We start from the raw sequence: 24,174 nt of genomic DNA, 5'->3' as shown, positions 1-24,174 counted from the left end.
CACCTTCCTGTGTCTCTGGGTCTCTTTTGTTTTATAGTCCAGGCTACTTCTAGCTAGGCTCCGAGGAGTGGCCTCACCCCTGCTTAGGTCTCCTGGTGGATGTGGCCCCATGGAGGCAGGAGGCAGCTGCAGCTCCTTTTTCCTCCTTTGCAAGGTTCCAAAGCCCAAGGTGGAGGTGGAAAGGGAGATGGAGCAGCTCATATCAACATGAGACTGGCTGGACTCCAACAGTGCCTCCACCCCCTGGATCCAGCAGTGAGTCTACCCCGGGATCCAGCAGTGAGTCTACCCTGGGATCCAGTGGTGTCTTCACCTCAGGATCCAGCGGTGCCTCCCTGGGGAGCCAGCAGCATCTCCCCTAACCAGTGAGAACAGATTGAGAGCAATCTCCTGGGAGGAACCACAGAGATACTCACAGAAAGATTCAGCAGGGCATGGAGGCTCCTGGCAGACACAGGCTGACAGCCAGCCAGCCAAGACCTGGAAGCAGGCAGACAGAAGCAGGGACCCCCGGAATTAGTCAGGCAGCACTTCCCATTACAAACAGAACCCAAACACAGCCACACTCAAAGCTCCCACAAACACTTCCTCTGAGACCTTTCCAGAATCACCCTGGCTTTTGACAATCCCAGAACTGTTTTTGGTGTAAAAATGCTTGATTTTGGTGGAGAAGGTTCCTCTTTGCCTTCTTCTTCCCCTCCCCCAGAGCTGGTTCATCAGGGTGAGCAATCCTGACATCTCTGAGGTGGTTTGTCAGGTAAATGGGGCAAGGGATCAGTCAGGGTCAGGGGTCTGCAGATGACAGTTTCAGGCCAAGGCTCTGCTTAGCTCAGAGGAGCAGAAAGCAGGGACAGCATCACTCCCTACCCGGGGAGCCACACTCACTGAAACCTTATTGACACCAGTGGCAGCAACTTGCCCAGAGAGCTAGCCACTGCTCTGGCTCAGAGGGCCCCCTGCAAGGCACACTGACAAGAAGGGACCCCCGTGATCTTCCATGGGGACAGGCCTATCTTCTCCTTTTGAGATGAATGTAGTGGAACCAAGACGGGAGGACCCAGTTGATTGAGCTCTGGCCTCTGGGGCTTGAGGGGCTGCTGCTGGCCCCTGAATGGGAGCCGCTGGGTTCTCTGCTCCCCTCCCACACAGGCTGCTCCTGTCCTGGGCTTCCCCGCAGCAGAGCCTGCAAGTGTCTAACTCAGGCTGTCCTGGAGAGGCAGAAAGAGCTCCAGACAGCATAGGGAAAGGTCGTGTCTTCCCACACCACCACACAGAGTAGACACTGCTGCTCTGGAAACCATGTGCTTTATTGGGAACCTCATTCTGAGGGAACTTCCCCCCTGGGTTGTAGAAAAGCTGCAAACCATGTGGTTTGGTACAAGGCAATGGCGAAGGGACTGCGGGAAACCCGTACCGCTGGGGCCCTTGTCCTCTGGGCCTCAGACTTCCCTGCTCATCGGAACTCTTGGCCGAGCTCTTGGGTTGTCCATCTCCGCCCTCAGCATCTCCCTCAGCCAAGGAGAGAGGAAGTGGGTATGGAACAAAGGTCAGGGTCCCCCATCCAAAGCCCAGGGCCTCTGTCCCCCACCTAGGGCCTGCTGAACCCGATGGCCACGGCCCTTCACGTCCTGAGAGCCCTGTTGCTCAGGGTGCATCTCAGCTCCTGGATGAGGAACTGTGGAGGGTGGGCCACCCCTGTGCACAGGTGGATGGGCAGGGCAGGGACCGCCCCTGGCCAGCTGGCCCCGTCCCTCAGTACAGGTCTGCAAAGGGCTTGGAGTAGTTGAACATCAGGTAGTCCATGTAGTAGAAGTCGTAGGCGCGCTGCCGCTGCAGGGCCGAGAGCTGCGCGAAGTACTGGTGGGCGATCCTGGCTGTGGTCCGCGCCTCCTGAGAGTGCCGGTCCTTGAACCGGGGGAAGGTCAGGTTCCGCGGCGCGTGGATGAGGCTCAGGAAGAAGTTGGAATCGTCCTCCATGCTCTCGAACTTGCCCACAAAGTCATAGTCGATGAGGCAGGGGCTGCAGAGCCGGCTGACGTGGTCCCAGTGGATGTCCATGCCCACCGGCCGGTGCACGTCCAGCAGGTACTGCACGAACTCGGGGAACCGCACCCCGGAGCCCGTCCGCAGGGCTTCCCGCGAGGCGTTGGCCCGGTACCGGGCCAGGATGGCCTTGCCGAAGACGGGGTGATAGTAGCTGTTGGGGTGCTCGAACTTGTCGCGGAAGGCAGACACCAGCCTCTCGAAGGGCTCGCGCACGAAGAGCACCTTGGTGTAGGTGCTGAGGCGCTGCAGGATGCCCTGGCGGTCGAAGGTGTCCAGCCGCCTGAGCGCGCTGCCGTAGTGCACCGTGTTGTGCTGGAGGTCGGCGGTGGACCGGGCCAGCCCGGCGAGCACCATCAGCACCCGCTTCCAGTTGGAGCAGCCGGCCTTGGGCACCTCGCAGTAGAGCACGCGGTGGCGGTCCTCCACGAAGATGCGCGACACGTGGCGGGGGGTGACGGCCCTGCGGCTGCTACTCGCCCGGTACTTGGCGCACGCCTCCCGCATCACCCGTTTGCGCTCCTGCTGGCTCTGGTGCAGGCTCACCCAGCGGCGGTCCAGGGCCCGCGGTCCCGGCCGGCCGAAGGTCCCGGCCGAGCTGTTGGCCGGGGCGGCCGCCGCAGCCGGCATCTTCTTGATAAGCAGCCGCCGGCGGCGCTGCCGGGGTCGCGGGCGGGCTCTCAGCTTCAGGTGGGGTTGAGGCCGGTCAGGCACTGGCGGGCTGAGGTCCCTTGGAGCCCGGCTGGACAAGTCCTGGGCGACCCTCTCTGTAGACACCTTCAAGTCACCACCCTGGGAACTGCCGGGCAGGAGGTCCTGGGGCAAGAAGAGAGACAGTTACCACGGTGGACAGGACAGATGGGCACCGAGGGTCACACAGGCCAGGCCCTCGCCATGGCTGGGGTTCCTGCCCCATCTGTGGTCCTGGTTCTTCCCCAGGTGAGGGAGAGAAGACAGGCTGACCCTGCAGGTGTGTCCCCTCTGGTCTGAGCCCTGGTCCAGCACAGGAAGTCCTCCCTCCCCTCAGCTGGCTGCGGTCTTGCCACTAGTGTGGGACCTAAGGTGCGAGTCTCATTTCGGCCACAAGATGGCACAGTCCTCCCAGGAACCTCCGCCCAGCGAAGGTCGGCGGCGGGAGCTGGCGGACTGAAGGCCCAGATTTACTGCGCCTATTAGTACAGTCCAAAGCAGCCATCTAACCGGAAAGGGAAATTCATGAATCTAAAGCCCTGGGCTTTGTTCCCAAGACTCCTAGGAAGGACTGGACACATTTTTCTTTCCAAGAATGGATTCAATGTGAGCTCCAAATTTTCTTCCCTGCTTTCCCCAGGCTGTATGTGCTGAGATTGATCTGACTCTCGGAACTTACACTTACGTTGTGAGGCTGCTGTGGCCTGATGTTGAACTTTATTCCTGAAAAGCAAACAGAGAGGACAGTATAGCAGCGGAAATACCAGGTGGCTCCCAGGGACTTGCATATGGGCTTGAGACTGGATGTCCAGGCTGGAAGAAGCCTGGAGTGGGCTCTAGGGAAAGACAGTTCTCGGGGCAGGAGGAGACGGTTTGGCTCAATGCTGGAGCCCCTCCATCCCCTATCCCTACAGAAAATGATGCAGCATACACGTGGTCCCACTGGCTCCCACCTGACTCTTGCTTCTCTGCATCTTGCCTCCCGACGTGACCTGGAGGGTCTGGAAAGGTACCCCGCCCAGGTGTGCCCACACATCTGCCCAGTGGAGCAGTCAGGGCTCTCACAGGCCGCCCCCACCTCACCCCATTCTGTCATTAAGTCACAGGGAAAGGACCCTTCGGAAAGCTGTCCATCCCTTCTCCACACCTCGCCATGCCCTGGTTCTAGTCGCTGTGGATTCTCTGTACTTGGAATACAACACATTCGCACCCACACCTTTGCACACACCAGGCTTGAGAACAGGACACATTCCTTCCCCTCTTGTCTGTGAAGTTCCCTAACCTGGACATTTGCTTTGCAATTTTGGCCCTCTCGGCTGGGCTTGGGGCTCTGAGGGTGAGCTGACCATATCCGGCTCCCCCTGGTCTCCAAAGGGCTGAGCAGAGCCCAGGCATGGAGTGATTTTTCCAGCAGGCATTTACTGGCAACTCAGGGAAGATGGAGAGAGAACAATGCACCACCAGCCACACTCCAGAATGTCCCCTCTGCCCACCAAGGAGGCCCTCTTGCCTGGGCTGGGCCCAGGTCACCCAGGATAACAAGCTCTGGTGAGGTGGCCAGAGGAGAGGATTCTGCTTCATAAATGCTTGGTCTCTTCACGGGGAAGTCCTGGGAAGACAGGATTTCCCTTGGGGGAAATCTATTTAGAAGTCTGGGCCTCCATCCCCAGTCCCTGCCTGGCTACTGAGGTGTCAAGGGATCTTTCTGCTCCCGAGCCATGTGGGTAAACATTTCTGTTCTGAGGCTTTGCCAAAAGCCACAGGCACAATCAGAACAAGAGACCCCTTAAACAAGTAGAGAGTTAGAGCTTCCAGCTGGCACAGTGGGCACCATTCTCAACCACACCCGACTGAGCCTGGCTGCTGTGTGTGTGTGGGGGGGACAGTTCGGTGGCCCAACACTTCTCCTGCTGTCTCTGTGTACTTGGCAGAAGTCCAGTGGCTGGAGCCCAGTTGGCAAGGGGACATCCAGGTCGTCCCTGACTCTGAGACTCTGTGAATTTCTCCATGGCATCCGTTTTTACAGATGCAGCCAGTGCTATGACCCTGGCCTCAGGCTGGTCAGTGTTCACACATCTCCTTCATTCAAGGTCACCTCTGGGCTGGAAAGCCTAAATTCCTGGAGCTTACTGGAATCTTTCTCAAGTCCCAAGAGAGGTGGAACAGAGGAAATACTTGGGTACTTTACCTCTTTCTTCTGCTGATCCCTTTGGGCTGGGAACATAGTGTGCCTTTCCCTGGGCAAACAGCAGAGTGTCCCCACCTTCCTGAGCATTGCTGAGCTTATGTGCATGTGTGTGGGTGTATGTGGGGAAGCTCTGAAACAGGCCTTCCAGACTCTCACAAGGTTAAGGGGAAGCTCCATATAGAGCTGGCTGCACCCCTCAGGGCATGGGGTGTGAGCAGTGAGTCCCTGGGCTGTGAGAGGAGCCTTTTAGAATGAAGCCCCTCACTGTGTCCTCCTCTCATCTCGAGCCTACTGCCCTCCTCACCAGCCACCCCCTCCTCTTCCCCATCTGTCTTCAGCTCGAGCTTCATGAACTCATTTCTCTCTGGCATTAGGGGTTCTCTCCTGCAGCCAAAGATGACACATCCCTTCACCAGAAGGGACCTGCCGCACCACTCAGTTTTCCTCTACACTGCCGGGTTTCCTTAATTATTTTCTTCTGATGATGGCAGCTGGCTCTGCTAAATCACCTCTCCTCCTCAGAGTCTCAGATACAGGAATTTACTCCGCTTGACACGCCTGTCAACTTGTCAAGGTGTGATGGTGCTTATTTATATTCCTTTTCTGAAGCAAATGAGTCATGCCAGGTTTGGCCAAGAGTGGGGCTGAAAAGCCATTTCCAGAAGGCATCCTGCCAGTTGGTGAAGTCGGATGAAGATGTGCCGATTGAGGTTGCAGCCTCTAATGCTGTGACCTCCCACCAGCACCGTCCCCACAGCCTGGGAGGGTGGCGGGCTCTGGGTCCTGTCCCATTTTATCTGTGCAGACTGGACAAGAGGGTGTCATCTTCTGGACCTCTGGATCCTGAGCCTAAGGTAGTTTCCAAGGTTGGCTCACTCTCTGGCTGGCCTGGCTAGAGCCCTTGCCAGGAGCGGGAGGGAAAGTTCCCACTGGACAGAGCATGGGGCTGGGTGAATCTCCTGACCTCTTGGCCACATTTACCCACAAAGCCAACCTGGCTGCAATGGCCCCCTTTGAAAAGAAAAATTGTCCTGTGGACAATAACAGATAGCAATAACAGAACTTATGTGGAGCCTGTGAGTTTGCCATAAGCTGTATGTTCCTGATCCTTAAATTTATGACAGCTCATGGGCAAAGATTAACCCTATCCCCACAAGGCCCCTTTGGAATAAAGACAGAAACGTAATGAAGGAAATGTAGGAGTTCTTCTCCTTGCCAAGGGTCCAGTGCCCCCACTTTTTCCATTTAAAAAAGCTACTCTTTCATGCCCTGGTCAGATAAAGGCTGAAGCAAAGACCACCCCCAGCTCTCTGGGCAAGCCAAAGCCAAGAACCTTGGGTATCCTGAGGGGTCTGCACATCCCCCAGTGGCTGCACTTCAGGACCCGGGACAGCTCCATGGCGGGACCAGGGAAGGGCTGCACCCATGGGGATAAGGAAGGTTTGCTGCCAGGAATCACTGGTACCAGTGCCATGGGAGACTTATAGGGGGTGCAGACTTATATTTGGCCTCAATATAACCACCACAACCCCTCCCAAGCCCCCAAGCAAGCTTACGATCTAGATAAAAACAGCATGCTTGCTGGGCAACACAAGCCACGCCCCCCAGCCTGCTCTTCCACCCAGTGCCACCAATACTGTCCACACCTCCTGTCTCCCCACCCCCACCCCATGACAGGTGATTCCTCAGCCCAGCCATGCACACGCTCCATTTTCAATGTCTGAGTTATCTGCTCTCTCCTCTCACTGCAATGTTAAAAATCTGTAAGGGAGCCTTGCCCCCCTGCATAGGAAGACATAAACAGCCACTTTCTCCCTCTGGACAGATACATTAGCAGAGGGGCAGAAGTACACGCGCTATGGTGAGAGCGAGCGTCGGTGGAGATAAACAAGGCGTGAGTTATTAGGGCTGCCAAATGTGTCCACATCCTGAACTCTTCATTGGCGGGAGAGCTGCTTCTCAGCGTTTGGCTGAAAAGCCTTCTGGTTACCTGCTCAGGGGAGGCAAAGGCTGATGAGAATGTGCGGGGCCAGTTGCTTAATAATGAGGCTGTGTGGCCTGGGTCTGGGGCAGAGCTGGGGAGGGGGCTTCACCAGCATGTGGGCAGTTGGGGAGAAGGCTCCCTCACACACTCCCCTCCAGAGCCATGGGAGGGAGACTTGCCGGGAACTAAACAAAAACCCCAATCTCCAAGGCCCAGGACTCCCTGGGGTTGGGGGTGGGGTCCAGACCTTTGGTCAGGCCATGTAGATGGCCAACACCAACTTGGGTGAAAACAAGACCCAAGTGCCTAGAAAGGGCTGGAAGTGCCTCATGGGCCCTTGACTTCCCCCAGCCCCAAGTGGATCACGCTTGAGGAGGGTGACAGTCTGCTCAAATCCCAGCCCCCGTCCTCAATGGGCAGTGGTAAGAGGGTCCTGCCACTATGAATGCTGCGGCTGGGGGAGGCAGGGTGTCCTTAAGGAGTCATGCCCACAGAGAGACAGGCATGGGAGAGAGCTGAGGGGACCAGGAGAGGCCATGGGTTGGGTGCCAGTCCCAAGTCTCTGCCTTGTACGGAGATTCACTCGTGGTGCTTGGTTCTCTTGGAGTTTCTTGACAGAGCTGTTTCCTTGGCCACTTTTCCATGTGCTGGATCTTCTGATGGCTGAGCCTACGTGGCTGCCCCACATCCATTTGTGCTATCCACGCACATGTCCACTTACACTGCCCAACAGCACAGGGAACCTTCAGGGGTTTCCGCTGCTGCCCTTGGCTCTGGCTGGCCTGAGCCAGGGGAGACACTTAAGGCGAGGCCCCAATGGCACCCCGGTTCCTGCATGTGCGCAGGATCCTGAGTCCAAGCTTCAGCCCCATCCTCATTCCTCAACAGTCGCCTCTGGTGGGACCAAACACCATTGCCTTGGGCAATACAGGTATCGCCCCTGCTCTGCTGTTTCCACTTCCCAGTTAATAAGAAGTAGCTTCCACACCTAATGCATGTGCAAGAGAGAAAAAGGCCTTGGAGCCGCTGGGCAGCCCTGCACGCGTGAGTGCACGTGACCTCACACAGCAGTGCTGAGCCGCAGGGAACTGGCGGGAAATACAGGTTTCTGAATGAGGGGGTGTATCAGGGTTCTCCAGAGAAACAACCAATAGAAGATATGTATGAAGAGAGGAGGAGGGAGTGGCAGAGGGGGAGAGACAGGAGAGGAAAGAGATTTATTTTAAGGAATTGCTCACGCAATTATGAGGGCTGGCAATCTGAAATCTGCAGCAGGCTGGAGACTCAGGAAAGAGGTGATGTAGCTTGAGTCTGAGGGCCGTCTGAAAGCAGAATTCCTCTTCCGTGGGGAGCCTCAGTCTTTTTTCTTGAGGCCTTCAAGTGATTGGGTGAGATCCACCACATTATGCAGGGTAATTTGCTTTACTCAAAGTCTGCTGACTTAAATGCTAATCACACCTAAAAAATGCCTTCATAGCAACATTTAGGCTGGTGTTTGACCAAACCACTGGGTACCACGGCCCAGTCAAGTTGACACGTGCAATTGACCATCACAGGAAGTGAATTAGTTTCCCGTGGCTGCGGTACAAAGTACCAAAAACTGGGTGGCTTAAAAGAAATGTATTTTGTCACAGTTCTGAAGGCTAGAAGTCCAAAACGAAGGTGTCTGCAGGAAATGAAGGTGTCTCTGAAGCCTCTAGGGGCCAATCCTTCCTCGCTGCTCCTAGCTTCTGGCAGCCCTGGGCACTCCTCAGCTTGTGGCTAAATTCAATCTCTGTCTCCCTCTTCACATGGCCGTCTTCCCTAGGTGTATGTCTCTTCTCTTCTAATAAGGATACTAGCCATATTGAGATCATCAGCTAATGACCTCATCTTAACTTGATTACATCTGCAAAGACCTTATAAGGTCACAATTACAGGTACCGGGAGGTGGGACTTCAGCACTTTTTTTGCAAGGGGACACAATTCAACCCAGGACAGAAAGTAATGTGATTTCAGGGGGCTTTAAGAGGGTGTGAAGGCAGGACAGGAGCAGCCTGGAGGAGGTAAATCTGCTGGACTGGGTAGCGGAGGATTGTTTTAGTTCCGTGTGTTCCTGGGGCAGGGCCAGTGTCTTGTCCATCTGCGTCAGTCTGACACAATGCCTGGCACCCAACAGGAGCCGTGAGTGGGAAGGGCCTGCGTGTCTGGGAGGCAGGTGCCAGCCCAGTGGCTGGATGCAGACAGGAGCAGCCCTGGCTGAGGAGTCTGCCATCCCACCCCTGCTGGGTGGCCATAAAGCCCTGGATGCCCCTGACCTGCGACACACCTAGCTGGCTGCTTCCCATTGCCATCTGCGGCACCCTGGGATCCTGCTCCTGGGACAGGGGCCTCATGGTGGAAATATCTCTCTGGCTTTTCTCCCACCAGCTCAGGCTCTGCCCTTTGAGTTCTTCTGTGGCCCAGGGGTGAGGGGCAAACTGCCCCCATGGGCCTCTGACTGCCTCATTGAGAACTGCTACCCTCACCTGCAGCAGATTGTTAATATGCAGATCAGATGCAAAACTGAAGTTTCAACACACTCAGCAATTAAAGGACAGCCTAGACTTGAAGCCCAGAATTCGGGTGGAGGAAGGCTCACCAAAGGGCCTTCAATTCTCACCTGTGTTCCCAGGAAAATTCAGCTTACTAAATTCTCTGCTAGGTCCCCAGGGCACAGCCTGGAAACCAGCCTCTGTCATGGTCCTGCCCCAGCCTGCCACCCCAGACATAGAAGCAACAGGTGCCCTGTAAATGGGGTTGCAGGAAGTGGGGCTGCCCTGAGCACAGGTGCTGGCTGCTCCTGAAGGTGGCTGTGTGGTCACAGCATGGACCTCCAGGTGAGGCGGCAGTCAGGCTAGAAACACTCCTGGATGGTGCAGCAATGTCCCCTGTGGTGACCTCTACCTTCAAGCCTTGGCCTTTGTGGGTGGGCTTCTTCTGGTTCACTCTGAGACAACCAAACTCAGTCACAGTAGGTCATACTGTGACCCCCGACTTTTGGCTCAGGCCAGAGCAAGGCCTTCTTCTCCCTTCACTTGCAGAGTCATAGCTGTTAATGAGGGGTCAGTATATCAAAAAACAAGAGAGAAGAGAGAGAGAGCACTCACTGCTGTGTGACCTTGGACAACTCCCTCAACCTTGCTGAACCTGTTACATCTGTAAAATGAGCCGAAAATACGCATCTTGCAAGTCCACAAATGTGCAGGTGAAATGGGGCACTGTGCTGGGTGAGAGCCCACTGGATGGAAGCTCCCAGTTCCTAGGGTTCTGATCACCTGGTTCCCTTCACAGCAGCTGAGTTTCCCTGAGCCTAGCTCCGACACCAGCACAGGGACTCAGAGACGCATCTGCAAGGGAGGGAAGCAAGAATCTTCCCGTCTCGGGCTGATGGGCATCTGACGGCTCTGACCGTGGCTTGTTTTGTTTAGCGATTGCATTCCCTTGCCTCGGTGATTACGATCCACGATTCAACTGGGTAGTTCCCTGTCAGCTCAGCCTTGGATGTGAATTCCCTTGGAGCTGTCAAAGAGCCAAGCCTCAGCTCTGCCTGTCATTCAGCCAGTCAGCCGGTTAGCCAGTCTGTGAACCCAACAGCTGTCCCGCCAGCTCTGCACCCACCCATCCGCCCATCACTTGGCAAGGGGAGGGGAGTCCTGAGCATCGTCCCCATGGGTCCTGCCTGTCCACAAGGGAGGGGCCCTCAACTCCTGCTGCAAAGTGCTCTTCTGTCAGCGTCTGCAGTGACTCCCACTATGTCCGGGTTGTGCGTGTGGCCCCAGCACACATGGGCCACGCACTGTCCTACACCCTGCACGCGTGTGTGCTGTATGTCTTACAGATGTTACACCATGCGTGCCGAGGGAACGCATCATTGCACCTGTCCATGCTACATGTGCGTGCATCCTGCTGTGTGATGAGGCGTGCGTGGTGGAGAGAGTGTATGTGTTCACGCCCAGGTGTGGTTTCTGATAGTCCCTGGCACTCGGCTTAGAGCAGGCCATGCCTTTTTTCTCTTTCATGTATTCTTCCAACACACACGAGCCTGGGAGGACAGGCAGGGGCTAGTGAATGTTGCTGCAGATGAGAAAGAACGCACTTCGTGACACTGCCCAGAAGCTCTGTGTTGCCTCCGGCATTCCCCATCTCTACCTCCCATGCAGTATGTTGGCAGCAAGACCACACAGCAGCCCTCCACCCTGTGACCCCATGGCAGAGCAGTCATGCTACACACCACCATGTGCCCATTCACTCAACACTGACCAAGCACTGGATGGGCCAGGTATTGTCTTAGGCACTGGTGACAGCATGGAACATGAACGGGACAGTCGTGGCTCCTGCCCTCATGTAGCTGACAGTCAGTCTAGCAAGGAAGTGAGGCACTGACCAGCAATCCCAAGTGCGATGGCAGTGATGGAAGATGAGGTGTCTGCAAGCTGAGGGCATCAGGTAACATCTCCTAAAGGCAGTGACAATTAATTGGCACCTGAAAGTAATGAGGACTCTTTTGGCAGAGCTTGGTGGCCTTGTACCATGAGAGAAAGGCTCATGGGATGAAGGGATTGATGTAGAGACTGACGAGCATCAAGAAAAGGCAGGACTGTGGTGGCTGGCAGGGACTGGTGAATGAAGGTCCTTATGGTCCTGGCAAAGGAACTAGACCTTACCTCCCAAGGCCCAGGGGAGCCTACAAGGGCTTTAAGCTGTGGAGCTGTTTTGAATTTAAGGGCCGTCTGGGATAAAGAGCTGAGGACAGAGCAGAAAGGTTGGTCAGGGGAGGTTGTGATTGTCCAGGCAGGAGATGTCGAGGCCTAGACTGGGCAATAATGAGAGAAAGGGGAGGGAGACGTGAAGAATATTTCGGGAGGACTAATCAGCACAGAGGTGTGCTGGTACCCATTCAACAACCGGCTCTGTGTGGTGAGGCGGGGGTAGGGAGGAGCCTGAATTGCAGTGTTTGCTGATTTCCGTGGCGTATTTACTCCCACCACGGCAGCTGTCAAGTGACTGACCTAAATGAGGAGGTGGGTCCTCCAGCTGGCCACTGCCTCGGAGGACCTGGGGATTGGCTGGGAGCACAGTGAGGAAGACTCTAGTTTCCGGCTTGAGCAGTGGGTGGCGCCAGTACCATTTCCTGTAGGGTGGATGGATCCCTGTTGAGGCTGATATGCCCATAGGTCTCCCAAGTGTAGATGTCCAGAGGGCAGCTGGAGTCAGGGGAACGAAGGGATGAGCGGTGGCTGGCCAGAGGAGTGGAGATGGACGTGAGTGTGCGGGAGCTTGTTTGGCTGCTTGTGGCTGTCCCAGGCCAGGAAGGGCATGCATGTGACCGGCACTTCTCAGAGGGAAAGCAGGGCTGAGGCAGTGGGCCTGGGCCTGTGCCTGGGTCCTGCCTTTCCTGTGGGTCCCAGGGAGCCACAGCTCTGAGCAGCATGGCCTCACAGCACCATGCCCAGAGGGCCCAACAGGAGATGGATGTGAGGACTCTCTTGCTTGGCCAACAGAGCACCTGGTGACAACTCTCCAGCCAGCTCTGCAGGAAGGGGCCTAATTTGGTCTAAATAATGATGAATTCCCACCATGGGGTTACCAGGAAATAAAAATGAGTGAGTCAGGCTGGAGCCTAAGGCTGAGGCAGCTCCACAGAGGGGCTGCCTGTTTGCAGGAAAAGTGCCAACACTGTGCCCAGCCCCCTGACAGGCACTCCAGGGACAGACATGGCAGCGTGTCCTTTCTCACTGGAATGGAGTCATGCCATCAAAGGCAGCCAGTGGGGCAGTCTCATTACCGTGGCGGCCTGGCAGCAAGATAACGATCGGTCCAGCTCTAGCCAGCCTCAGGACGGGTCGTTCTGGCTGCAGCGTCAATTACTGAGCTGGCCTGTGGCTGTCAGACCCGTCACAGCTGTTGCCTGGGATACCCTGAAAAGCCACAAAAGTAAAGCCATGCTAGTTGATGCTTCTATGAAGAGCCCCCCACTGCTGGCTGCTCTGTCCTGAGGGAGCACTCCAGACCCCCTGTGGAGAGTGGTACTCATGCAAGAGAGACTGAAAAGTGCTGTCCAGGGGCTCAGGGATGGACACTCTGATCCTTGGAAGAGAGCTCCAGATGGCCATGCACTGGTGGTCAATGCTGTCCACTGATTGTGCCCAGAGGGGTCCCTGAGTCTGGGTGGCAGTCCCTCCTGCCCAGGAGCTCAAGCATGGTGGATGACAGGCTGCAGCTCCAGGCCACTCCTATCTCTGGTGTTTCCCCCAGCATCTCAGGAAACACTGCAGGGCAGCTGCATCTCAGGGGGCATTCTGTGTGACCCCCAAAAGAACAGAGCCTCTGGTGACTCACAGATCACAGGGGAGAGGCCAGAGGCTGCCTGGAGCACTCAGGACCCTGGCGGTCATTCAGTTGTTCTCTGCCACTGGTCTGGGTAGCTGCAGTCCACATTTGAGTAGAGAGATGAATCTCCCAGGGTAGGGCTTTGAACTTGGAGTAGGGTCCAGCCAAGGGCTGGGGCAAGAGTAGTTCAGGAAGCTTCTGGCCTGAGGGTTTGGCTGGCTCCTCTGAAAGAAAAGACTCTTGAGTACAGATGTCAATCCTGGGCTTGGTGTTGGCTGGCTATGGGGACACCACCTTCCCTGGCCAAGAGCCCACTTCTGTTCCCTTCTGAATGGCCAGCCCTTCCTCCATCCAGCCCAGCACTCTGTAGACACCAGGACTCCTCTGCCAGCGGCAGATCCCACTGGGCCAAGTGGGCTGACCATAGCGGCCCCAGGCCATCACGGGTAGCACAGACAGCCTACGCTGGGCTGAGCTCCACAGCTCCACCACACAAACTCACACCCAGATCCATGAGCCTGGCACAGCCCCCTGGGGCACAGACTGCATGGCTGAGAGGGGGGGCAGGGGGAAGGCGGAGCACCCCGAGGGCTGCACATTCAAAGGTCACTCTGGAGGGGACTGGGGAACATCCTGGAGAAGAGTGAGGAAAAGGAAGTGGGAAAACAGATTAGGATTCCTTCATCATGATGTGGGTGAGGGGTGGTGAGGCCTGAACTTAGGTGGCAAGGTGAGGGTGGGAGGTATAGATTTTGCAAAACCACCAAGTAGGAGGGTTTGGTGAGTCAGGATATGAGGGGTGAGGGAAATGTCTGGGGGGTCCCCCATATCATGCTGCCAGGACCCTTCACAGAGGAGCCCATAGAGAACACCCGACCCTGGGCCACACTGGACCAGAGGCACAGACTTGAGCAACACCAGGAAGCAGAAGCTCTCAGCTGGAGCAGTGTGCCGTTTGGTGAAAACAGTGTCCATGAGCCAGCTCAGGGCCACACAGCTCAGTTTTGGAGGCAGCTCAGACACAAACCACACAACCCAGCCCTGCGACTTCCAACATCCTTGAAACATGTCAACATCGCCACACAGCACCACCCTCGTTAGCTCCAAGCACAAGCATGTTAAGTAGAAGTAAACCACAGGAGGTGTCATCTGGAATTTTCACAATTGTCATGGACACTTAGATTTTAACAAAGTCTTCCAAAGAAACTCCTCAGCCACCCCCCCCAAGTCTTCTCCCCTCTTCAGCATCTTGAGGACGTCTCCTCCGTCTGTAAGAGGCACTATTTGCAGGGCACTTGGTGCAAGTGCTTCCCTGGGTTGGGGTGGAGGGGCTGCTGGGTTCCTGGAAGACATCATCTGAGGTCCCACAATATGCCTTTCAAGGCTTAGCAGGTCTCTTCTTAGCCTCTGCCTGCACATCTGTAGCAAAGCCCTAGAAATTAGACCTGGCTGGCTTTGCAAATAAAATATGCTCTTTCTGTAATGGCTGCTCGTAGGGTGGCTGAGGTCACCGTGAAAGGAGAGCTAAAGATGTTCTGAGCTGTTTTCCTGCTTCCTTTGAAGTCCAACCACTGCAGCTGCTTCCAGGATGAAAAGAGCCTATTACAGGCACAGAGGCAGCCCCTCCCGGCTGTCTGCATTTCCAGCAGAATTAAGACCCCAGTCTGAATAACTGGGTGTGTGTTTTGGGCACCTCTTTCCAGTTGTGAAATGTGCTATTCCAGAAAACAAAAGCAGCCTGGCCTGTGCCTTCGGCCGTCCAGGCCTGAGTGTGGTGGAGAAGAGGATCTGCTCACATAGGTGTGTGAGGGGCCATCTTCCCTAGAATTAATGATTCCTAGTTGGGTGAGAACTGCTCAGCCCGCCGTGGCATCTTCTGCAGGATTAAACGTCATTCATTCTAATGACTTGATTTATGTCTCGAATTTTACAGTTCCAAACAAAATATTGTGATGATGGCAATAAATCACACCGAGGATGCTTACAATGGTGACTAGTGTGTTCTCTGTTTGTTTGAGAGGTGACTATGTAACAGCATGCGTGGGGCAGGGTGAGCACAGGACACATGATGTCAGGTGGTGGGGAACGTCAATAGGGGTATCAAAAGGCTGTGAATGTCTGAGGAGCTGGAAATCTACAGGAAGGCACCATCCTGAGCTCCAAGGACAGTGCGTGGGTGGGGGACATCCTGAGAATGTCATTTCCACCTTTCAGCCAATCTGCCCTGCTGCATCTCCAAGCGAGAGACACAGGGAGGGGCCAGGCTAGTATGGCTCTGCAGGGCTGAGCTCCTTGGAAGAATGAGGATCAGGCTGCAGACAGCTGCCCCCTGGGCTGGCATCTCCTACTCAGTGAACTCTTTCCACCAAGACCTTGCCTGCACAGCAAGTGAAGTCAACCTCAAGGTTAACCTCCACTACAGATTTGGGTAGACCCCGAAGTGAGCTCAGGTAGAAACTGGCAGCCCTGCTTTCCCAGCTCTGTCCTCAGCTCATCTTCTGGCAGAGACGCTGTCACCCCTACACCCAACATCTGGGACCAGCTGTCCCCATCAGACAGGGCAGAGGCTAGAGACAGCATGCAGGGTGGGGGAACACTTGAGGGGCTGCCACAGAGCACTCTGGGCCGTTCCCACCAGCCTAGTCTGTGAGAGTGTGAGCCTCCCTGTTGGTAGTTGATCCTGTCCTTGGCACCAAAACGGGGAGTGGGGAGGAGATGAGACTGGGGTCAAGTCTCAGGGCAAGGTCTACTCATCTCCGCAAACACAGCCACTCATCCTAGCTGATGTGCTTCTTCCAGAGGCAGAAGGATGTGTCTTTAGAGGAGCCCCACAGCCTAGAATGCTGTTGCAAAGACAGTTTGCAGGGTGACTCGGGGATATTGGCCACTGGGGGAAAGTGATCCATTACCAGCTGTGTGGCCCTGCTCATGGCAAATATAACTAGGAGGTGTGGGTGGGGGAATGTGGGTGGGGAGAGGCTTGTGTGCTGCACAAGGGGTGTCTTCCATCTCAGATGCCATGGAGCACTGAGAATGGGGAAATGCACATGGGAGGCACACTGATGGCAGGCAACATAGACACATAGACGGTGCATGATGGTGGTGGGTGGTGTGGGGATGAGGGCTGGGTGGTGTGTGGGTGGCAAGGGGTGGTGGGTAGAATAATATGTGGATGGCTCGATAGTGAGTGGAGGTCCTGTGGATGGTGTGTGGGTGGGTGGGATGGTACCTGGAAGGTGCACGAATTGTGGGTGAATGGCGTGTAGACGGTGGGTGGATGGTGATGGACAGTGGATGGATTTGAAGTGGAGGCCCAGCGAGGGCTGGAGCTGGACAGGTGGTCGCTGGAGGGGAGATCAAGTCTGGACCAGAGATGGGGAAGCCAAAAGGCCGCTGGCAGCCTCCAGTTCAGTCCCACTGGCTGAAGGTACAGCTCTAGTTGTGCCATCCCCGTGGGCAAGAGTGGCAGGCAGCTCGGGCTTCCCCGATGCTCAGGGAGGCAGCACACGTGACAGTGGAGGTGGCAGCTCCAAATCCAAGGTGAGCAAGCACTCCCTCACCCTCTTTGGCCCTGGGTGCACGTCCCTGGCTGCTGGGAAGGATGTCACTGCTTTTACCACCAGATGCTGAAAGCAATCTCCAATGTCAGACGACAAAGCTTCTGTCTATCTTTGATTAAAACAAGGGCAAAATATATATATATATATATTTGTTTTATAAAGCCTGGCAAATTTTGATAATGAAACCCTCAGAACATATAATTCTGAAGCCTTTCTAATTCCAGGCAGATAAGGAATAATGGTAACGTATTTCAACTTCAGAAGCAAAAATAACCTTTTATCACCTAATTTAACAATGTTACTGGGGAAATATGTTGGAAGAATGTAAAATGCTATTTAAATGATAAAATATGCTGTCTTGGATGGCAAAGATTTTAATTGCCACAATCAGAGTCCAAACACACTTCCACGCCAGCCCTGACAGACACCGCTAATGACAGGGTGTCTGTAACGAGGCGTGGAGGAAAGGGTCAGCCTTGACTTCTGCCATCTCCCCCGGGAACTGCCAAAAACCGACAGCTGTCTGGGCTCCGCAGCACTCATCAACATTGTGGCCTTGTGAAGAATGAATCGGTTTCGATATTAATATTAATTGGCCAACACATTCATATTAATCAGTTAATATATACTTCCCATGACAACAAGAGATAAAGGAATCTTATTATGTGGTGGATCAGGGAACACGGAATATCTAAGTGGATTTTCTCGGGACGCATGGCATAAAGACACCTAAGCCTCTTAGGTGTGTCATCTCTGCAGAGAATGAAGCTGGGACACATACGTGGGTACAGTAATAAGCAGGAAAAGCCCTGTGGGAGTGAATCCCTCTCCAGGGGCAGGAAACAGTGCTTCCCTGCACTGGGGGCAGGTTGGTGGGACTGTGTTTGGCATTGGGGGCTCCCACATCCCTTCCTCTCAGGGCTCAGGCGGCTGCTGCAGAAAATCTCACCCCAAACCCTGGGCAAGCAGGGTGTAGGGACAGCGAGCATGAGACAGCCAGGTGGGGGCTCTCGCCACTCACAGGGAGAGAACAGGGTGACTCTGCCCCCACCTCACCCCTCCTGGCTCTGGGGGAGGGGAAGCATTGATTCTGTAATTATTCATTCGGGACCCTCCAGCCTTTGTGCGGAGGAGGCAAGTGTGCGTAGAGAAATGCTCCCGGCTCTTGTGGCGCTTCAGTAGGATAGGTTTTACCATCCCTGTTTGGCATGAGGGCCCTGAGTCTCAGAGATGTTAAGTGTCACCCTCTTGTCCCCACTGCTGGCCCAGTGGATGGCAGAGCCAGGGTCTAGGCCACACCTGTCTGACTCCCTGTCCTCGTTCTACCATTAGCTGACACTGCCTTTCAATGCCTGGTGACAGTGGGCTGGCCAGGCAAGGGGTTGGGCATGGGAGGAAGATAGGGGTGGCAGGGTGTCCCAGCAGGTCCCACACTACCATACACCAGTGTCACACAGTCAGAATGGGAACCAGGTCTCGGCCTCGGGCTGCCCGCACTGGGGTCCCTGGGGAGGCCAGCCTGCTTGGGGGTGTGGAGGCAGAGGGTTACCTCCATGCACGCTCGCTTGCAGACTGCCTCCGCAGGCAAAGGCACATCTGAGCACAATTAACATTTCAAGCACTAATTATTTTACTTGGGTGTCTAAGTCTGAGGATCCTTCAATTTCAGTTTAATTGGAGAAAAATGGTCATCAGTTATTGAACAGCAGGAGGGAGGCTCTGTGCTTCCCCAACACAAGTTGAGCCGTGAACATCCGAACATATGGGTCCCCACCACGGCAGCTGGGCAGCTAGGCCAGCGAGGGTGCGGTGGGCAGGCTTTGGGCACCCTGCCTCACCGTCCCCGACATCTGTTGGGAAGGCTTCTTGGCCGAGTTAATTACTCGCCTTTTTATCTTTTCATTTTGTTCCATTTTCTGCAACAGCATCTGTTGCAAGAAAACCAACTGCAAAAGGAAATGGGATTCATTATTAAAAAGAGAGCTTATAACCTCCCCACCACTCCCCCTTGTACTTGATAATAATTTGAGCTTATAATGAAATCCTCAGGCCCTTCCCGGCATGGCTGGGAGGGCTGGCAGAGGGGCGCCTACTGCTGGGGACACAAGTATTGTCCTGTAGGACAGGTGCAGCCTGAGGGGTATCGGACTCCTCAGCTGAGTCCACCACTGCTTCTCCCATCCCTGGGGGGTGGGCAGCTGGTACCTGGGGTCTCATGGGAGATCCACGAGGCTTTGGTGCTCACACTTGTAGAAAGCTAAAAAGAATGTTTTATTTTGCTCTGCTTATTTTTTTCTTTGATCCCCTATGGGCAACCAATTAAAAGAATCAATAGCTCTGGACCCCTGATGGGAAGGTGGATGTGGGAGTATGACTGGCTGGAGGCTTGGGAGTGCGTGTGTGTGTGTGTGTGTGGGGGGGGGGTTGATGGGGGTTGGGAGCGGTTGCCCCAGGACACAGGGAGGTGCTAACTCAGGCCCTGGGGTCCTCGGGATAGCCCCAGAGGGGAATGAGCAAGAAACTCTGAGGTCTGTTCCAGTGCCTGCCTTTGCTGGTGACCAGAGCCCCTGCCAAGGGCATCTAGTGCTGGAGAAACAACTCAGGCATGACCCTACCTGAACAAGTGACACATCCTTCCAATCCCACTGACACCATTCATGTAACCCTTCCCTAATCATGCCCTTGGTGACCCCTATGACCCCATACTGCCAGCACCCCCTCAGGCCATCCTGCTTGCCCAGATTCCTGACCTCCTTGCCTCTGCTCCTCAGGGAGAGTCCCTGCCTTCTACGGGTTTTTCCAGGTTTGAGCACTCTGGCCTGTCTCTGGGCATTCTGGTCCCCCAGTCATGCCAGTTTCCTGGACTGCCCCTGCTAGGGCTGCAGGGTTCACACAGGACCTCCCACCCTGTGGGATGCATACAACACAGCTTGTAGATGGGTGAAGGGCAGGAACCATTCAGAGAACAGAGTGCCTGCCAATGGCTGCTGCACACGATGTGCAGAGACCCATACCCTTCTGTGACCTGGGCATTCCAGGAGCCAGCTGGCACAGTGCCCAGCCTGTGGCCCACCCTCAGCAAGGGGCATGTGTCCTCCTCTCCCCCAGAGCTTGACCCTGGCCTAGAAGGCTGGGTCTCCCGGCTCAGCAGCTTGGGGTCTTGGGGTGGTACGCCCACCCACAGCACCCACGGGGCCCAGGAGGAGGGACTTGGGTGAGGTGGCAGGAGGACTAAACAGGGGCTGCAGGACTTGCCAGCGTTGCCCCCAGGGACCCTCCAGGGACGTTCTAGGGACTGGGAGGCAGAGCCCTGCCCTCTCAGGGATGGTATTTTTTAAGCACCAGTTGATTGCAGGTATCCTCCAGCTGCAAGGAGCCTCAGAGCATTAGACTCCTGCAGCAGCCCATGAAGTAGATGTCATGTTGACCAAACTTGACAGTGAAGGTGCTGAGATGCACACATGTAAGCCACCAAGGGCACACAGCAGGCAAGAGGCTGAGCAGTGAGTCGACTCCAGTTGTCCGTGACTCTAGGGTCGGCTCTCCCATCCACCTACTGCCTTCTCACCGAGCTTTGTTCATGGGGGCCAGGAGGGCCCCTGCAGTGGCCCGTGGACTGCCCAGAACATTTTGCCTTTGCCTGCTCTCCTCAGAGCATCGGGCCCCACCCTTCCACCCTAGGAGCCTCTTGTGTTAGGGACCCTTGCTGCTCTATCTCCAGCTTCTGCCCAGGCCTCTCCCTACACAGCTTCTAGATCTCTCCTAATGCCCTCAGATGTGTGCACCTGTGGGAGGGGAGCTTCCTAGCCTGGCTTCTTCAGACTCTCCTCGGCTCTTTGCCTTCAGGCCTGGTGCCCGCACCTCCGTCCCCCCACCGGGGCCTGTCACATCTTTATCTGAGGTATGTTCCCTCCCTCCTCACTGCACTGGCTTCTGGATTAATGAAGGTGGCTGGGGCGCTGAGGATCTGAGCTGTGAGAGCCCCCCCCCCCCCACCTCCCCACAGAGGGGCCCACGACCAGCAGCAATTCACCTGCCTGCAGCCTCAGGCCCCCATCCCTCTCATGGAAACCAGCGGCTTTGTATCCAAGCGCCCATGTGTCTCCTAGAGTAGAGCACAATGGGAGCAACCCGGCCCGTGGCCTTGGTGAGGGAGCGTCCCAGCTGTGCTGGGACAGGAAACACCTCTGGGTGCCCAGGCCTGGGCCAGACCCTTTCTCTCCCCCGCTGGGCCTCCAGCCAAAGCTGTGAGTAGAGGCACAACCCGGGAGAAGGAAGGCTCTGGTGGAGAGCCTGGGGCTGCTAGAGGGGACGGGGCATGAGCCTGTGCAGTGGCGCTGGCACCAATGTGTGGGTGGCCCCATGTAGCAGCAGGAGCAGGGGCCACAGGACCAGACCATCCTAGCATGAGCTGTGGCTCCTCTTGCCAGCTGTGGGGACTTGGCCAGGCCTGGAGCTGCTCAGATCCTGCATGTCCTCACGTGGAAACTGGAGATGATAGCACGGGTTGCGGAGAGCTGCGTGAGCCCGTCCCCGTGAAGCGAAGCAGTGTGCCTGGGCCTGGCAAGCAGGTACCTGGGGCGTGTTTAGGTGATGACTATTTAAGGTCCCAGATGCTGTGGATCAGACAATGGGAATGGCCAGGTTGGATGAGCGCCTCCAGGTCAGAAGAAGAACTGGCCTTGGGGGTGTTGGGGGCGGCCCTGCCCAGCTCCGTGGTGGGAGGGAGCGCTGCACAGGGCAGTTCTGTTGACGCCCTCCTCCACCTCCTCCTCCTGCCTCTCCTGAGGGAAATGGAAATCTCCATCCACAGGACCACGCTCCTCCTCCACCAGAACTCATTGGGAGTGTGGACTTTGTAGTCACACCCCGCGGGCAAATGCAGAGGGAGCCAAGAGACCTGCCTTCCACTGCTTCCACCGCCTCCACAAAAAGCCCTGCCCCGTATGTGTCAGTAAACACAACTTCGAAGCTTAAAAGGTTTCCTCAGAATCGTTTTTATCATAAAACATTTCATTCATGCAAAACAAAATATGCAACATATAACATATACACTATAAAGAATAATAAAACAAACACCGAGGTATTCACCACCCAGTTTAGGAAAAAGAACTCTATCAATATTATTGATATGGACACCACTGTCCCTCTCAGATATCCCCCTGCTGCTCCTGCCAGCGGTCACCACTATACAGAATTCTGTGTTTATCCTTCCCTTCTTGTCTTAGTTTTTTGGTTTTCTTGCGTATGTTTATACCTCTAAGCTATTTATTGTTTATTTTTACATGGTGGATTAGAATTGCATGCAGTGGGAGTATTTACACCACAGAAATTGGCAAATGCTATAAATCAGGGTTATTTTCTTCCTCCCTAGAGAATGGGTTTACCAGCATGTGAATGGTTGCAGGCCACCTCCAGGGGGAAGGTGTCACCTTCTGGGAGAGGAGGCTCCTGTCAGCTGATTAAGCCTGCAGCTGTTGAGCCACTGGCTGACCACACTCCCCGCAGCAGGGACGGCACACTCACCTGCTAGAGGGGGTCTGGGTGGGGCACCTCCAGCTTCGCAAGTTATAGCAAGGTCCAGACTAGAAGTGACCCCACAAACCTGCCCCCTCATTTTTTAATTCTATGATTCACAGTATTTACAGGCCATTCTGTGGAGTCAAACACACGCTTACCAGAGCTCTTCCCAACCTGAGATTATTTACAACTTGGCATTTAGGGAGGAAAAGCAATTTTCTCAAAATGTCTGATGCCATGATAGATAGTCTGTTTGACATGCATGTGCCCAAACCCATTGCTCCACAGGTCTGCCCCTCCATGACTATTACCCTGAATTAAAAAGGAGAATTAATATTACTTAGTAGGGTGGTAACTCAAGTAGCATCCAAAGAAAACGCCTAGAGCATCTTATAGAAAAATAAACATCTTGGAAGAAATCAAATGTACCAGTTCTTTGGCCAGATCATTGTACCTAGGGGTCTTTTGTTGAGTGGTGCTGGAGTGAAATGAAGTCTGGCCTCCGGGTTCACAGAGCTCACCTCCTGCTACTTCCTGGCTGAAGGGCTGTGTACAGGTCACATCTCCTGCCTGAGCTTCACTAAAGACAGCATTGCCTCTGTCCAGGTATGCTGTGACAGTAAACTCAAAGAACATGTCCATCAACAGGAGAATGGATACACCAATTATGGCATATCCATACAATGGAATAGATACTACTTATCCATAAAAAGAAACAAGCTACCAATATACTTCCCAACATGAATGAATCTCACAAACATTATTCTGAGCAAAATAAGCCAGACATAAAAGAGTACATACTACAGGGTCTCACTGATATAAAATTCTAGAAGGGGCAAAACTAATCTCCAGTGATGGAATAAGTCAGTGGTTGTCTGGGGAGCAGTGGGGGTTTCAGCGAGCAGGGGCAAGAGGGAATGTTCTGGGGCAACAGAAATGTTTTACATCTCGATTGGGTGGGGTGATGATATACATTTGTCAACACTCACAACAAATGTGTTTTCTTGTTTACAAATTACACCTCAATTAAATTTATAAAAAATTATGTGAACATATTTTAGAACTCTAAAAGTGCAATGTTAAAAAAAATGCTATTTCAGTTTTGCAGAGATCTTGCTTGTATCTCAGAAACCAAATGGCAACACTTGGAAGAAAAAGTGTTTTACAAAACTGAAAAAAGGGAGTGGATTCAATAACATCAGCTACAATTAATTTTCAATGGCCCTTGAATAAGCAATGCAGTTTGAAAAACCATCCCTCCTCTCTCCCCCAAAGTAAGCCTCAGGCACTCCTTGTCCTATGGAGGATAGAGGGGCCAGGTGAGGGGGTCTGGGAGCAGAGGTGAAGGCTGCAGGGAGGCTGGGATCAGGTAAGACTGTGGAAGCACAGCCGTGCAGCCCACAGCTGAGTCTCCCTCCATAGATCAGAGATCACTCTGATCTGGACAAAGTCACCTTACCCAAGGTCACACCTCCTTCCCTGGGGCTGCCTGCATCCAGCGACTGGCTGATGTGGGGCATAAAGGCTCAGCCCCTTTGCATCAATTCAAGACAGTTCTACGGGGCCATCCAGCTTCCAAGCTCCACGTGAGATTGGCTGATTAAACCATGGCCTGACTTCTCCCTGCACCTACTTCTGCTTCCTTCTCCTCCCCCACAGGTGTTGCACCCAGGGCACCTGACAGTCAGTGCCAGTGGCCTGAGAGGGCAGATGCTAAGCGGAAGTGTTAGGGTTCAATCACCTGCCAACCAGCCAGCAGGGAGGACCCCAGAACTGGTGGTTGGTAGAGCACAGACAGCCCCTGGCAAGAGGCAACAGGCAGTAAAGCAATTGTTGAA

At 54.6% G+C, this 24,174-nt stretch overlaps 1 protein-coding gene across 1 annotated transcript in view; it reads right to left on the bottom strand.

The window, feature by feature from the left end:
- Positions 1-1,752: 1,752 nt before the first annotated feature.
- The window catches only part of CHST8 (carbohydrate sulfotransferase 8), a 65,195-nt gene continuing 42,773 nt past the window's right edge, over positions 1,753-24,174 (bottom strand). The window contains exons 2-3 of the mRNA XM_063113202.1: positions 3,419-3,456; positions 1,753-2,859 (exon numbers count right to left, since the gene is read on the bottom strand). Coding sequence (XP_062969272.1) covers positions 1,753-2,859; positions 3,419-3,456 — 1,145 coding nt within the window. The remainder of the gene's footprint in view (positions 2,860-3,418; positions 3,457-24,174) is intronic.

Source organism: Cynocephalus volans, chromosome 10 (assembly GCF_027409185.1).
Source record: "Cynocephalus volans isolate mCynVol1 chromosome 10, mCynVol1.pri, whole genome shotgun sequence".
NCBI classification, from domain to species: Eukaryota; Metazoa; Chordata; class Mammalia; order Dermoptera; family Cynocephalidae; genus Cynocephalus; species Cynocephalus volans.
This window is presented reverse-complemented; position numbering and strand designations above follow the sequence as displayed.